Genomic DNA, 16,677 nt, shown 5'->3' with positions numbered 1-16,677 from the left:
TGTCCCACAGCTGCCCTCTGGAAGCACCACATGCTTGGCCTACACAGTTTAAATAACCTGGGTGTGCGCCAGAATGTTCTGTGCGTGTGCACGCATGTGCTTGTTCCCGGCGAATGGGCGTGACTGTATTTGCGCATGACGCAAATCTTCGTGTGCCCAGATAAAGGCTACAGCGCATGTGCGGCGAAGCCGCGTGCACCATGGCCACTAAACAAACACACTGCTGAGCCCAGCGGCGCTCTTGCGAACACACATGCGCCATGGTGAACCAAGGTGAAATGACGCACCGTCGTGCGCCATCATACAGGTAACAAAACAGCCAGACACAAGCAAAAAAGGTACACTTTGCAAACACTCACAGCTAGCCCAAAACTCCCCCGTATGGTCACCGCACACAGGTGTCCAGCTTTTAGCTAGCTTGACTAATTGTTACAATCACTGGGACACCCCACAATAATAAAATAAAGGAGTTTCACTTACCCGTCCAGGCGCAAGGCCACTTAGAAACTAAGGGCCCAATCTTCACCCTTCACGGCGGGTTACTGTCACTTGGACCTTCAAGGACTAGGTACCCTTTTCATGTTTAGGGTCCACTCCCTTGGACCTGTACAGCACCCTGCAGGAAATTCCTTAGCGATGTAGTGTCCAGGATTTCCACTCCGCAGGGTTCAGCGCCTGGAGACCACATTACAGGCAAAACCTTGCAGGATCTTGAGTCTTTTTTTGCGAGGCTCGGGTATCATTTAGCTAAGCATAAAAGCCTGTGTCAAATGGATCTGATCGGTCAATCCTTTGATTCATTTTGGAAACGTTTGTGGGTCTAGAGACCTGAAACTCAAAGAGCTCAAACAAACCGTGCCATCCACCTTGCAGACACTGGTAAAAACTAAAGTACTTCCTGTATGGGAGGGGTTATATAGGGGATCACTTCCTGTCTGAAGACCTTTGGTCTACCAGTGTCCATTCACCTAATGATGAAGTATAACCCAGCAGGTAATGAATATTAGCCTGACTCTGTGTTCCATGATGTATGAAAAAGAAAGTGAGTACACCCCTAAGTGAAAATGTCCAAATTGAGCCCAAAGTGTCAATATTTTGTGTGGCCATCATTATTTTCCAGCACTGCCTTAACCCTCTTGGGCATGGAGTTCACCAGAGCTTCACAGGTTGCCACTGGAGTCCTCTTCCACTCCTCCATGATGATATCACGGAGCTGGTGGATGTTAGAGACCTTGCGCTCCTCCACCTTCCGTTTGAGGATGCCCCACAGATGCTCAATAGGGTTTAGGTCTGGAGACATGCTTGGCCAGTCCATCACCTTTACCCTCAGCTTCTTTAGCAAGGCAGTGGTCATCTTGAAGATGTGTTTGTGGTCGTCATCATGTTGGAATACTGCCCTGCAGCCCGGTCTCCAAAGGGAGGGGATCATGCTCTGCTTTAGTATGTTACAGTACATGTTGGCATTCATGGCTCACTCGATGAACTGTAGCACCCCAGTGCCGGCAGCACTCATGCAGCTCCAGACACACTTGTCTTTGTACCCCTCACCTGGTTGCCGCCACACACGCTTGACACCATCTGAACCAAATACGTTTATCTTGGTCTCATCAGACCACAGGACATGGTTCCAGTAATCCATATCCTTAGTCTGCTTGTCTTCAGCAAACTGTTTGCCGGCTTTCTTGTGCATCATCTTTAGAAGAGGTTTCCTTCTGCGACAACAGCTTTGCAGACCAATTTGATGCAGTGTGCGGCGTATGGTCTGAGCACTGACAGGCTGACCCCCCACCCCTTTAACTTCTGCAGCAATGCTGGCAGCACTCATATGTCTATTTCCCCTCTGGATATGACGCTGAGCATGTGCACTCAACTTCTTTGGTCAACCATGGCGAAGCCTGTTCTGAGTGGAACCTGTCCTGTTAAACCTCTGTATGGTCTTGGCCACTGTGCTGCAGCTCAGTTTTAGGTTCTTGGCAATCTTCTTATAGCCTAGACCAGGGATCTTCAAACTACGGCCCTCCAGCTGTTGCGGAACTACAGGTCCCATGAGGCATTGTAAAACTCTGACATTCACAGACATTACTAGGCATGATGGGAATTGTAGTTCCTGAACAACTGGAGGGCCATAATTTGAAGACCCCTGGCCTAGACCATCTTTATGTAGAGCAACAATTCTTTTTTTCAGAACCTCAGAGAGTTCTTTGCCATGAGGTGCCATGCTGAACTTCCAGTGACCAGTATAAGAGAGTGAGAGTGATAACACCAAATTTAACACACCTGCTCCCCATTCACACCTGAGACCTTGTAACACTAAGAGCCCTTGCACACTGGGGCGGGGGGGCGGCGTCGGTGGTAAAACGCCGCTATTATTAGCGGCGTTTTACCGTCGGTATGCGGCCGGTAGCGGGGCGGTTTTACCCCCCGCTAGCGACCGAGAAAGGGTTAAATACCACCGCAAAGCGCCTCTGCAGAGGCGCATTGCCGGCGGTATAGCCGCGCCGTCCCATTGATTTCAATGGGCAGGAGCGGTAAAGGAGCGGTATAGACACCGCTCCTTCACCGCTCCAAAGATGCTGCTGACAGGACTTTTTTAACCGTCCTGCCAGGGCATCGCTCCAGTGTGCAAGCCCTCGGGGCTTTCACACTGGGATGACAGCAGCGGCACTTTCGGGGCGGTTTGCAGGCGCTATTATTAGCGCAATAGCGCCTGCAAACCGCCCCAGTGTGCAAGGGCTCTTATGAGTCACATGACACCAGGGAGGGAAAATGGCTAATTGGGCCCAATTTGGACATTTTCACTTAGGGGTGTACTCATTTTTGTTGCCAGTGGTTTATACATTAATGGCCGTGTGTTGAGTTATTTTGAGGGGACAACATTTTTTTTTACTGTTTTACAAGCTGTTCACTCACTACTTTACATTGTAGCAAAGTGTCATTTCCTTAGTGTTGTCACATGAAAAGCTATAAAACGTGTACTCACTTTTGTGAGATACTGTATGTAAGGGTTTACAACTACTTTAATGTGCATACAGGGGAATTGTTTTAGCTGTTGAGGACAGCAACAGATCATGCTCTTAATGTCCACTACAACAACATAGCTTATTCAAAATTCACCAACACTCCCCTAGCCTACTGATTGGAAAATAAAGAATGGCAGAAGAGTGAGGTCATCTCTTTATCCACTCTGTTTCTTTCTACTATTTTCTCTCTTCACTTTTTCTTTGCATTTTGCCTGTCAGTACAGCTGCATGCATCAGAGCCCAAGTGACTACGAATGCTTGCATCCCCTCCAGCAGCCTGTTGTAAATTGCCATTACTTATGTATTTATGTCTTCTATTCAATGAATGCCATTAAATGGTAAAATTGCCTCGGTTCCCAAATAGGTTTATGTGCATTCATCTCCACTGTATAGTTTTCAGCACGAAAGAACAAAGCAGTCAAGGTTCAGTACCTTAGAATCATATCTGAAAATGATTATATACCAACTAAACAGACTTACTGCATATTCTGTGGCTGTCACAGGCAACTGGTGTTATTGACTGGAATAGATGCTATACTGGACTTTCTAAGTCAAGGGGGGCAATATAGATCACATTTTCAAGAGGAAAGTGGAACTTTAGTCAGAAAATCAAGTTCTGCTAGATCACTTCATGCTGTCCCCTTATGCAGGTAAAGCTTTGTAAAACATTAAAAATAATTGCATGTACTGTTTAAAATCCAATAATACACTGGCTCACCCTGCTCTGTCCCTGCCCAGTTGCTCTCCATTTCTGGCATTGTGCCAAAAATCAGAGCCACTAGATGCCGATCTGCTGACGGCCTAAGATTTACAGCTGCTCAGGGGCTCTAGGCTTCAGCAAAATGGCAGCCTCCAGCAAGAAGAAATAGGAGTAATTCTGAAGGCAATTTATGGCAGCATAATTATTAATGTGAATTTTTTTTTAACAAGTTTTTATGGGTAAAATTCCACTTTAAACTAAAGCTGGCCACACATGGATCAAAATTTGTTTGATTCAGTAGGAATCTACTGAATTTCGATCCAGCAGAACCGTTCATGAGGAGTCAATCTATAGATCAATTTCTCATGAACAGGAACAGTCATAGATGGATCAAAATTCAGTCGATTCCTACTAGAAGGGGATTCACGCTCATTTCCTGGTGCTACTTCACAGTCCAATCACTGGCTGAGAGCAGTGAGGTGACTGGGCTAAATAGCTTAACTGCAGCAAAGAACTGTCAGGTCAGTAAGGCAGTGCTGTCTGACAAGGATGTGTAAATCTCATGTCTGGCTGGACAAAGTAAACAAGTCCTTTGAAAGGTAAATCAGCTCCTAAATATGTACCAATGTGTTCTTAGCTATTTGCCCAATGTATTTCTGTACAAAATTTGACTTTTTATTCCAACCCTTACCTTCTCTCAGTGTTTTGAAAATTATACAATTTTACATAGAGGCAAGGCTGATCTCCCAGTAAGTTTACCAATGCAGCATACAGATATCTCTACCATAAAATATATTTATCTGTACTCAGCTCATTCTCAAAGCTAGCACATGTCACAAGAGGAATATGTTGCCTCAGGCTGGTCTAGAACAATCTTTCATAGAAGATATGCTTTATTTTACCCAACTGCTACACCATGAAGACTATCAGCTTAATATTGATGTGGCAATGTACAAATAAAGTTAAGGATTACCCTTAGGCACTTTCATAAAGGAAACATGGGATAGGTCTATACTGATAAAAATAAAATGTACATCTCAATCTGGTTTCAGTCCTTACAGAATTGGGTAAAAATTACCGTTTTTGATGTTCTCAAGATAGCCAAACTTTGGCCCAGTGACTATATGTATCCTGAGTCGAGGTCCTAAAGTTACATAGTCTAGGGGCAGCAAGTCACGTGATGACAAAGAAATTCGCCCTCCTTCTTCCACCTGTACAATAGATCAGATACAGTCACTTTAATAAAAAATAGATCAATATGCTTTCCCAGCTTTAAATACCACAACATAAGAATAAGACATTTACCAAGATGTGAGAGGTAAAATAAAAGGTGGCTTTTTATTGTACGAGCCATCCTGCATGTAAAATAAGACTAGGGAAAAGCCTCAGCTATGGATCATCAGTCACAGAGAATGAAGTATAATCTTGTCAAGTAGTATTACTAGCACAGAATAATTTACAGGCTAAATGAAGTAGGAACAACATTCTATCAAGCTAAATCAGAAGATCTGAGGTCCCTGTTAAAGGGAATGTACATACTTTTGTTCAGATATACATTTATAAAAGATCAGTTTGGTATAATAATGTTATTAATACATGCTAATGTTTTAAAAAACCTTGTTTCAATATACAAACCAAATGTGCTCATTATATATGCAGCCTCTGCTCCCATCTTTGCAGTGCTGGTTATGCTTTACTGCTCCTCCTCACAAAGCAAGACCATAAGTCTGCTGACTCATGAAATACAATGACACCCCTATATGACTGATATCTTGAGACTGTTTTACTAAATGAATTGAGAATCTTCACATAATAAATTGTGTTAAAACTTAGGGGCCACTTATACTGGCTCATTGCTGCTAACAATTTTCCTATAATAGCGATCACCTAAAAAACACTGCTTCTTTAAAAGGAAAAAGAACTGTTTCTTCTTCATAGTATGGCCATAAAGAGCCACTTAATATGCTCGAAAGCCCTTCACTTTGCTACAAAGGGAGTCAAAGCAGCACTATAAAAATAATCAGCTAAGTCAGTGAGAAAGATCGCAGAAAGTTCCTCGGTGTTAGACGCATATTTTTGTGGTCACCCTTATTGACTAGAATTTATGTTGTACCTTAGACACTATGGAGACCAGGGGCGAACTGACCATTCGGGCCCTCAGGTGCTGCCCGAGGGCCCATGGCCACTAAGGGGTCCCATGAAATGCTCCTGGCAGAGAGAAGATCAGGCTCTGTGCCTAGCAGAGGCACACTGGTGGCTGGCTGCAGCTGTCATGACTGATCTGAGTCGAGCAGACAGTGCAGCTCCCCTCCCCCTCACTTTCCAAACTAATGAAAGAGGAGGGAGGATCAATCTGCTCCACCCCCGCCCATATCCCTCTGTGTCCACCCACATTGCAACCCCCGGCGTACAGCCAGTGCCTGTGAAGAGGATTGTGTGGGCGGGCTATTTGAAACCAATAGCAGCAAATACATAGAGAATCCAGAGAGCAGCCTTGGGAAAAGGGGGTATTGTGTTCATAGGATAACAGTGCTGGGGGATAAAGTATCTAGGGTGTATGGGGGGGAAACAGTGGTGAGGGGGATCTTGCATAGACATAGTGCTAAAGGTATCAGGGGCATAGAGGGGTCACAGTGAGGGGGGGAATATTGGGTGGAGGGGTCACAGTACAGGGGATATCTGTGAGGTAGAGAGGAGGGGGTATCTGGGGTGTAGAGGGGTCACAGTGCATGGGTTTTAGGGGGGGGAATGGGTAGGGGGGTCACAGAAAAGGGTCTGGGGGGCATGGGTAGAGGGGTCACAGTGTGTAGGAGTATCTTTGTGGGTCGGGGATAATGGGTAGAGGGGTCACAGTGCTGGGGATATCTGAGGTAGAGAGGTGACAGTGCAGAGGGTATCTGGGGTGTAGATGGGTCACAATGCATGGGTATCAAGCAGAGAATGAATAGAAAGGTCACAGTGAGGGGGGTGGATAGAGGGGTCACAGTGAGAAGGGATGGATAGAGGGGACACAGTGCGGGGGGCATGGGTAGAGGGGTCACAGTGCAGGGGTATCAAGGGGAGAATGAGTAGAGGGGTCACAGTGCAGGGTAAGATCGGAAGGGGTAAGGGGGGTGTCATCGGGGGGGGGAATAATGGGTAGAGGGGTCAGACCTTGCTACTTCTCGGTAAAGCAATCTGCGGTGGATCGCTTGTCAGAGATACTTCATGGAAGGTGATATGTTGCCTCTTTGCAGCCTCTTTTCCTCTTTTAACTCTATAAATACCACACCACCATGGTGCAACCATGTGCATTTTGTGGGACAGTTGCAGTGTGGCTTTGAAGAGAGCGTGAGAATTCAATAGCTGTGGCGCAGCCTCATACACTTAAATGGATCGCATTAGGAGGCGGTACTGTGCTGTTTAAGATGTGCTGTGCCATGTGTACAGCCATGAGCAGCTGTGTACCCTTCTTCTGGTAAGTGGTTGGGGGGCATAAACCACGGCTCAACTGCCTGATTTTACCAACCCCTGGCCGCCTACGTGAATGAGTCCTAAGGCAATGGGGAAGAGTAGAGACATTGTATAAATGTGATCCATGCCTTGATGTAACCTTGGTTGTGCAGAATGTAGTTTTCTGTTACATTTGAGTGTGGACAGGGAAACAGGGGGCCCCATGAACCTCTGTCTCCCAAGGGCCCCATGAGTTGTCTACCACTGATGTGGACTATTTAGAAATCATTTACTGTGTGAATACCTTGAGCATTCACACGGCCATCACAATTAATCGCCATAATGTGTTTATTTCCTATGATCGTCAGCTCCATCTAGTGGACATAATGTGGTATTTTCCTAAAGTACCTCAAATTAGGAAAATACTGTATTATGGGCACTAGACGCAGTTGATGATCATAAAGAACAAACATACTAGACTCTTTAGGGCAATTAGGCATTAGCACAGCTAATTTATTTTATAAGTAGACCCCTATGACTCGAACCAGGAAAAATGTAATTGTGAATAACCTCTCGCAAGAACTGCCCTGGTAAACTGCCCTGTTTTATGGTGGTTAAAGTCTGCAATATTAAGTATTTTTATAAATTTGTCATATGCATACCTTCAGGGCACTAATGGAACTCTGCTCTCTAGAACTGATCATAGGAAGACTTCTATCAACAGCTGTAATAATAACAGTAAAGATCTGATTGTCCAGACGGTCATTGTCCGCATTGTAGACAGTGAAATGGAAGAAGTCAGTAAGTGCCTGGTCATCTGTTTCTGTTATCGTAGAATACCTAGATCAGATGGAGAGGAACAATGTTAATGGAGATCAAAGACCCTCTAAGACAGGGGAAATGTTTCATTAACATAATATGCATTGCATCTATTTATAACAAAATATTTATACATTTGGGCTGTAATTATTTGGTACAAAGCACTTTTTGCAACAATAAATATGCAGTCCTAGGCAGAATAAGGGGTTAAGTAGATTAGAGGTTAAGGTAAGGTTAAAATGGTTGTAAACCTCTGACATGAAACAGGAACAGAGCATATCCCTTTTTAGTGTTTACTTGTCTCAGTTCAGAGCACTAAGGGGTTGATTTACTTAAGGCAAATAGACTGTGCACTTTGCAAAGTGCAGTTGCACGCTGCAAGAGCAGTTGCTCCAGAGCTAGGTAAATGAGCAGAAGCTCCGCTGACTTCCATCAGCCAATGATGTGCAAGCAAAAATGCTGTGTTTTTTTTTTTTTTCCTTGCACGTGATTGGGTATTCTTTGCAAAGGGAATCTTTACCTCATTTACTAAGCTCTGGAGCAACTGCACTTGCAGAGTGTACAGTGTACAGTCTATTTGCCCTTAGTAAATCAAACCCCTAAGTGTAATTTCTGTCCACTACCACATTTCTCTGCTATCTACATAAGTCAGGTGTGACAAGTTTTCCTGACACCAAGGGATTAAAAGGTATCAGGGGAGGGAGCTCCAGCACACAGACTGTGATTGACAGCCTCAGCTCTGTCCACGTATGCTGTGTGAAGGGGTGTGTGTCCCTTCCCTCCGATCGGCTCTCACTGAGCTCTGCAGATTGTAACTTCAGCTTCCAGCCCCCTACATTTTGAAAATTTAGACAAGCTGTAAAAAATCTGGACTGTGAATGGCTGTAGAGGAGACTGCAGATAAACAGTTACAACCCATGTAGGATGATTGTTTCATCTCTGTGTATCACCTCAGGCCAGTCACTTTACTGGGTGGTGGTTTACAACCACTTTAAGTGTAATGCCCCGTACACACGGTCGGACATTGATCGGACATTCCGACAACAAAATCCATTGATTTTTTCAGGATGTTGGCTCAAACTTGTCTTGCATACACATGGTCACACAAAGTTGTTGGAAAATCCGATCGTTCTAAACGCGGTGACGTAAAACACGTATGTCGGGACTATAAACGGGGCAGTGGCCAATAGTTTTCATCTCTTTATTTATTCTGAGCATGCGTGGCACTTTGTGCGTCGGATTTGTGTACACACGATCGGAATTTCAGACAACGGATTTTGTTGTCGGAAAATTTTATATCCTGCTCTCAAACTTTGTGTGTTGGAAAATCCGATGGAAAATGTGTGATAGAGCCTACACATGGTCGGAATTTCCGACAACAAGGTCCTATCACACATTTTCCATTGGAAAATCCGACCGCGTGTACAGGGCATTAGAGTCAACCTGGCATGGGCTCAAACATTTATACGGTAAAGTCGGCCATACACCTTTGCTTCAGAAACATTTGTGCGATTTTCACATCATTAGTGGGGCCAAATTGACATTCATTTTCAACTGCGGTATGAGAAAATTGGAAGGAGCAGGATATTTTTTTTTCTAGAATGAATGCATTTCTAACAGTGAATGTGGTTTTGGTGAAATTACATTCATTCCAAAATTGATTGTTAAAAGCAAAGGAAATTTTGAAGTACTTTTGAATGACATTTGTCAAGTCATCAAATGTACTGATGAGATTTTTTGTACAATTGTTTATACGAAAATCTACTAGTATATGGCTAGGTTAACAGTGCTGAAGGGCAGCAGGCATTTGACATTTGATGGAAGAAAAAAAAGCTGTACAACTGATTTATGGCTGGATGCTGCTCAAGTGTAGAGATCTTTTGTGGGGAAAGCTTTGATCTACCGGCAGTGGGCAACCAGCAGTTAGATTTACAGAGATGTGGTTCTGAAGGGAAGACAAAGAAAGGGGCTTCTCTCATCTTCTAGCTCCAGGATCCTTATGGGAGGCAGGGACTTTGATCTGGCAGCTGAATGTAGCCATAAATAGAGCTTGGGTTGCTACTCTGAAGGGGATCTGGGAGCAAGCTGTGGCATTGCAGAGCAAGACGAGGGACTTCTTGCAACCTCCACAGCCTTATTTTGAGGTTATATTAACTGTAAGGGTCAATTCACACTATATGCAGCTTTTCCAGTGCACCCCCAACACAGGGTAAAATGCCTTGCTTCTGGGATGCAGTACTTTTTTTCAGCACAGTGGGTTGGAATGCAATCCACCACAATGTTGCTGTGGTCAATAAATCTCTACTGAAATGTCATTTCACATTTTAATAAAGTTCTATGAGCAAAAATATACAGTGCTGAGGCACCAGAATCGTTGAGGTCCCCAAGTGCACACCAGCTGCAGAGCGTTCAGGATTTGGATGCAGAGATAGGTAAGCGTAGAGCTATGTTAAGGTTAGGGGCCAGGGCATTTGGGGAAAAACAGTTTTTAATATTACACTCCCAGTAAATATAAAAATATAAGCAAAAGTGCTTAAAGTGATACTAAAGTCTCTGTTTTTTTAATTGAAAAATAACAAACACATGTTATACTTACCTGCTCTGTGCAGTGGTTTCCACAGAGCAGCCCAGATCCTCCTCTTCTTGGGTCCCTTGCCAGGGCTCCTTGCTCCTCCCTCCTGCCCTTGCAGAAAGCAGCTTGCTATGGGGGCACCCAAGCCAAGCCGCTGCTCTGTGTATCCATTCAGACACGGAGTTGCAGTTTGGCCCCGACCCTTCTTTCTCCTCATTGGCTCAATGACTTTAACAGCAACAGGAGCCAATGGCGCCAAACTGCTGTCTCAGCCAATCAGGAGGGCGAGTCCTGGCAGCCGAGACTCTCCTGCAACATCGCTGAATCAAGATGGGCTCAGATAAGCATTAGGGGGGCCGAGGGGGGCTGCTGCACACAGAAGGCTTTTTATCTTAATGCATAATGCATAAAAACTTCTGACTGTACAACCACTTTAAAAAGCATCGGGCAAAAACTATAAATAAACAAAAAAATTATGAAATGTGAATTATCTTTTAACAGTGGGTGCTATTTTGTTTTTGGATAAACTCTAAAGATAAAAATATTTTTTCCATAAAGCAGGGCCTATAACAGGAAAATAAGCGGTCTATGTATAAAAAAAATTGCTTTGCAAATGTCTCGTCACAAATAATACCTGTAAGCGTTGTAATATTTGTGTGAAGTCCGTTTCCATTTGTTGCCTAACATTCAATCCTAAGAGAAAACAGCCTTAAGAATATTCAGCCTGAACATTAAGGCCTGGTTGACACCTATGCATTTTTTAGTGCGTTTTCAGTTTTGCAGAAACACACTACAGTCCATTTATCATGGTTTCCTATGGATTTAGTTCACATCTTCACATTTATGGAAAGGGCCAGGGATTTTTTTTCTGGTTTTTGGTTCCATACACTTCAATGGATCAAAAATGTGTATTGAAAAACGTAAAATGCACCTGGAATATTCAAACTGCAACCTGCATAAGTGTGAATCAGGCCTTAAACAATAGAGAAAATTGCTTAACACTATAGGCTAAGAACATTCAACCAAAAGCCCATATAAATAGGTATTAAGCATTCACATGGCCAAACACAACAAATAGAAACTAATACTACACACATAATATAGATATGGATATTAATGTGACTTTGGCATGAATGCTGATACATTTGCAGAGTAATTTTTTTTATAAGTAGACCTCTAAGGCCCCTTTCACACGAGGCGGACTCCGTTTCCCAGAGCCCGCCTCTGTCCGCTGGCTCAGCGGGAGATCAGTCCGTTGATCTCCGCTGAGCCGGCGGATGACAGGTCCCTCTCTGCTCACTGAGCGGGGAGGGGCTTGTCAGGCGCCGCTGCCGCCTATGGAGGGATCGGATGAAAGCGGACAGCATGTCCGTTTTCATCCGATCTCACCTGATCCGATCCGCCAGCGATGGACCTGGACGTAGAGCCATCCGTCTGCTTTTAGCGGATCGGACGGGGTCGGATGTCAGTGGACATGTCTCCGCTGACATCCGACGCTCCATAGACTAACATGGAGCGCCCGTTCAGGTCCGCCGTCAAAACTGACAGGCGGACCTCAACAGTCCGATCGTGTGAAAGGGGCCTAAGTCTTTCTAAGCCAACCCCAAGGTCATTGTCCAACTGCTTTTACTGTAACTTAAAGTGACAGTAAGTTCTGTATTCTTAACAACAACAAAAAAACAAATTTTGCTCGCAGCCTCCTCCAAATCTCCAAAGTCCTTTTATTTGCTGCTGTGATCTGACTTCCTGTTAGGGGGTGGTTACATATGTTCTCTATGATCGCACTGTATGTAGGAATTAGCCACCCTCACTTGCTTGCTCCCAAGATGGACAATGAATTAATGGATTATGGACTATGGGATGTGTAGTGTGCATAGAGCAGTGCATGTGTCTACGTGTACTCCTTGTTTCAAACAAACAGAAGTGGGAAAGTTCACATAAATAGAAACTTGAAATACATACGGTATATTTGAACTGGTTTACCTGCCATAAGATTTGCAATCCTGTCTAGGTAATCATGTGCTTCACTTGCCTCTTCCATACTGCAGAAAAGTCAGGTGACATTGATTTTTCTTGGTCCTGTTTTGCAGATTTGTTTATCACCTGGCTTTTCCTTGGACATGGAATCAGCACCATCACATTTCTGTCCGACTGTCCAATAACCAGACACATGAGTCAAGAAGTTGCAAATATGAACCTGACTGGCTGTGTGGTGTGGTATGGATGTGTGAATTATTATGCCGCGTACACACGAGCGGACTTGGTCAGACGGTCTTTCCGACGGACTTTCTGACTAGGTCCGACGGACTTTCCGAACCAAGGGACTTGGCCACACACGCTAGGACTAAGTCCGTTCATAAGTCCGTTCGGTTTGAACGTGATGACGTAAACGGTACTAAAAAAGGAAGTTCAATAGCTAGTAGCCAACAGCTTCCCTTGCGTCATATTTGGTCTGTCGGACCAGCACACAGACGAACAGTTTTCACAATTTAAGTCCATCGGACAGATTTGAAACATGTTCTATTTCTAGGTTCGTCGGATTTTTATCCCGAAAAGCTATCTGACTAGCCCACACACTATCGGATTGTCCGCCGGACTAATCCCGTCTGACCTAGTCTGCTGGAAAGTCCACTCGTGTGTACGCGGCATTAGACTGACTGATAAAAATTACTGTACAAATCTTTTGACAGGAGAAACAATTCACATATATGTATTAAAACTGTTAATTTAGTTATCTGCCTAGTGTTGCACTTCAGCTGAGCTGAACTTTGGAACTAATTATGCACATGCACTGTCTGTGTAATACACAGCATACTTGATCTTTCTGCTGTTGATATCCTCCATGGTAAAAAAGGAGAACTCCGAGAGCTCCTCTGCTGCTTGTCCCGACTTGGCCTTTGTAAGAACACCGTACATTGGAAGAGAAATCAACTGGATTCGGATTTTGGAATCTTGAGAGTTTTTATCCTGTTTGGAAACAAACAATTTCCATTTCACTGTTTTCATTCATTAAACAAAAGTATAAAAATGCTTATTAGCTCTTACCAAATGAACTCTTTGCTACAAATATTTCTTATATACTGGCCATTCTTTGCACTTGTGGCTCCATTCACACCCAAGCTTTTTGTACCTCGAAGCTTCAAAACACTCAATATCCAAAATACCATGGTTTTCAATTGTGCTTATTCAAACCTGAGTGTAGAGTCACCTGAAGCTTGTAGCTCGAAAAAGTTTCTTCTGAGCTACAGCAGTGGTTGTCAACTTACGAGCTAAAGAGGACCTTGTGTGTGGCCCCTGACATCACCAAAGGGTCACACATAATGTTCAATATATGTAATACTTGAGAGGACTGTCAGAAACTGCAGACATAGAGGACAGAGGTAGAGAGTGTGGGCATGCTACATTTTAGGGTGGGGATATGCTGCAGAAGACAATACAAAACTGGAAACATTACATTAAGCTAGTAGAAATCAATGCGATTACCCTAATCAATGTTCAGTGCAGACTGCTAAGGTCAGAGGGTCGCACATCATATACCAAAGGGCCACATGCAGCCCCTAAACCACAGGTTGGGCAGCAGGGAGATACAGGCTTCAAACTTCAAACATTTTTGGCATTAGACTTCAAATGGATTGCCAGAAAATGTGCAAACGTGCAAATATTTAGCAAGGATGTAATTCAAGATTGTAAGCTCTAACGAGCAGGGCCCTCTGATCCCTCCTGTATTGTATTGTAATTGTACTGTCTTCCCCGATGTTGTAAAGCGCTGCAAACTGTTGGCGCTATATAAATCCTGTATAATAATAATAATAATAATATTACATTGTTTCTTTTCTCTAGTAACTAGCTTTCCTAATAATTATTTGAAAAAAAAAAATGTTCAAGCCTCAGTGCCCACAGCAATGCCCATACAATTGCTAAAAAAAAAAAAAAAAAAAGCGTAGAAAATGACCAAAGATGCTCAGCTCAAGGGCAAATTCAGCCTTAGAACACAGTGATAAAGCAATTCCATCCAAGAGCATTGGAAGGCAACTTCCATGCTTGACAACAATATGCTTTTGTACTGAGGTTCAAATAGGTTTACAGGTTGCAGTTATCTAGTCCTAAATGAGTCACAAATCATTTCAACAATTCAGCCTGAACATAGGGTTGTGAAAATACACAAAGCAGAAGTTTCTGTGAAAAAAAAATGCCACACAACAATCGGTGGATTAGGGTATCATGCACACAGATGTAAAGCTGCTCCTGCGTGCTGATGCATAAAATTCCTGGTACTTTCTGGTACCCGGGAAACCACACGTGCCATGTACAACCACCAATACAAATGAATGGCTGTATGTGGCCATGTTTGGGTAAACGCAATTTTTTTTGCATTGGCGTTTATCTGAGTGTGCCTGCATGCACATGGGGTGTTCTGCATTTGCGGGGAAGTACTATAAATCAATGTTTACCTAAGCACAGGCACATACAGCCTTTCACTAGTATTGGTGGCTGTTCGTGGCACATGTCAGGGTGTGTCGTGGACGGAATCTAGGCTGAGGCAGCTTCTGCTCTTTACATGAGGGGTTTTGTGTGATGTGCGGCTCCTGGGACTTCTTTTCCTTCCTCATTGACTTCTAGGGAGCTGAGCAGTGGTGGCCCGTCCATGCGCCTGGACCTTAATCTACATGCAGGGCACTGGACGCATGGCTTTCAATGGTTTTTTTTTTTTTTTTAAGCACATGATTAGAGCCTGAGGCTCTAATTGACTTCAAAAAAGGGGAGCACTGCTCCACGAGCCCACCCAGTTGTGTGACAATAGCAAATTAATATTCACTGTTGTCTTCCAATCAGGAAGCGGTTCCTGAGACCCGATTGGCTAGAGAGTCTTAGGACTCCCGGCCAATCGGGTCTCAGAGCCCACTTTCTGTTCGACTGGGAGGAGAAGCAACGTCCCCGGAGTGAGGAGTAGCTGGAGCGAGTTGCAGCAGCCCTACCCGGATCCTTGTCATCTGCCTCCTAAGGTAAGGAGGCCTCTGACCGCCGCCTTCCTGTCCGTCTACTGTAGGGGCAGATGATCTCCACCTTCCTGTCCGCCTCCCGTGGGGGGGATCGCCACCATCCTGTCCGTCTCCCGCGGAATTATTGCCGCCCACCCCCCAAATTGTTGAGCATCACCCGCCAATGGAGCTGAGACAAGCTCTGTGCCTGTCTGCAATCCCAGCAGTTGTCAACATATAAGGAACAAGCTTAATTTCTTTGTATGGGGTCTCATAATACTGCACCATTAAAAAAAAGTTAATTGTTCAATTGACTTTTGTCAAAGGAGCTTGTTGGTAAAATGTCAGCCAAACAGCACCTGCATCCAATCAGATGCATATACAATCAAGGAACTGGCGGCTGTCAGAATCCAATAGCCTAGGAGGGGGGATTGATCCACCTACACTGTTAGCAAACTGGACAAAAGAAATATGTGTATAGTCAGCTTTAAGATATTTCTCAATTATTGTAATTGCCATCTATGTCTCAATTGAGTGTTTGTTAAAGTGAAATGATGAGGTGATATAATGTAATAAATAATGTTACTGCTTTTATTACCATTTTAAATCAATTTTCTGCTTAAAAAGACATAAAGGTGTGTTTTTAGTGTCAACCATGATGATATCACTTTTAATGTAACCAACACATTCCAAAGCATACAAAACCACTATTACTACTACTACTAATATCAGCAGATTCAATTAATTCTGGTTTTGTGGTCTTTGCTTCAAACATATTTTTTGCCTGTCATAAATAATGGCCAAAAATCAACCAACATCAACTGTGTTGTTTATCACTGCTTTCTTTTCTCTCTCAAAAACTTTTGCAGATTATTTTGTGAACAGTTGGATACAGAGCCAAAAAACTGACAAGGTAAATCAGGGATATCACACCAACGAAGTGTTAGTTCTCTTTCTCTAAGCAACAATATAAAAATAGCAAAGCACGTTGCTGGTTGATATAGCAAATAGTTCAATTTTTTATTGTTTCATGAAACAGCCTGTATTCTGAGTAGTTGATAAAAGATTTTTAAAGGGCTTGTTCGCATGAGCAGAAGTATTTGCCGCACCTTTGAAAAGTAATATGGATCGGAGTACAGTAGAGTAGTGACTGCT

At 43.7% G+C, this 16,677-nt stretch overlaps 1 protein-coding gene across 1 annotated transcript in view; it reads right to left on the bottom strand.

Annotated features, from left to right (window-relative positions):
- The window catches only part of FRAS1 (Fraser extracellular matrix complex subunit 1), an 830,295-nt gene that overhangs the window by 164,976 nt on the left and 648,642 nt on the right, over nt 1-16,677 (bottom strand). The window contains exons 39-41 of the mRNA XM_073597432.1: nt 13,359-13,510; nt 7,815-7,992; nt 4,799-4,931 (exon numbers count right to left, since the gene is read on the bottom strand). Coding sequence (XP_073453533.1) covers nt 4,799-4,931; nt 7,815-7,992; nt 13,359-13,510 — 463 coding nt within the window. The remainder of the gene's footprint in view (nt 1-4,798; nt 4,932-7,814; nt 7,993-13,358; nt 13,511-16,677) is intronic.

The sequence above is a fragment of the Aquarana catesbeiana genome, linkage group LG01, assembly GCF_042186555.1.
Source record: "Aquarana catesbeiana isolate 2022-GZ linkage group LG01, ASM4218655v1, whole genome shotgun sequence".
Lineage (NCBI taxonomy): Eukaryota > Metazoa > Chordata > Amphibia > Anura > Ranidae > Aquarana > Aquarana catesbeiana.
Note: the sequence above shows the minus strand (reverse complement) of the source record. Positions and strands in the feature narration are given on the sequence as shown.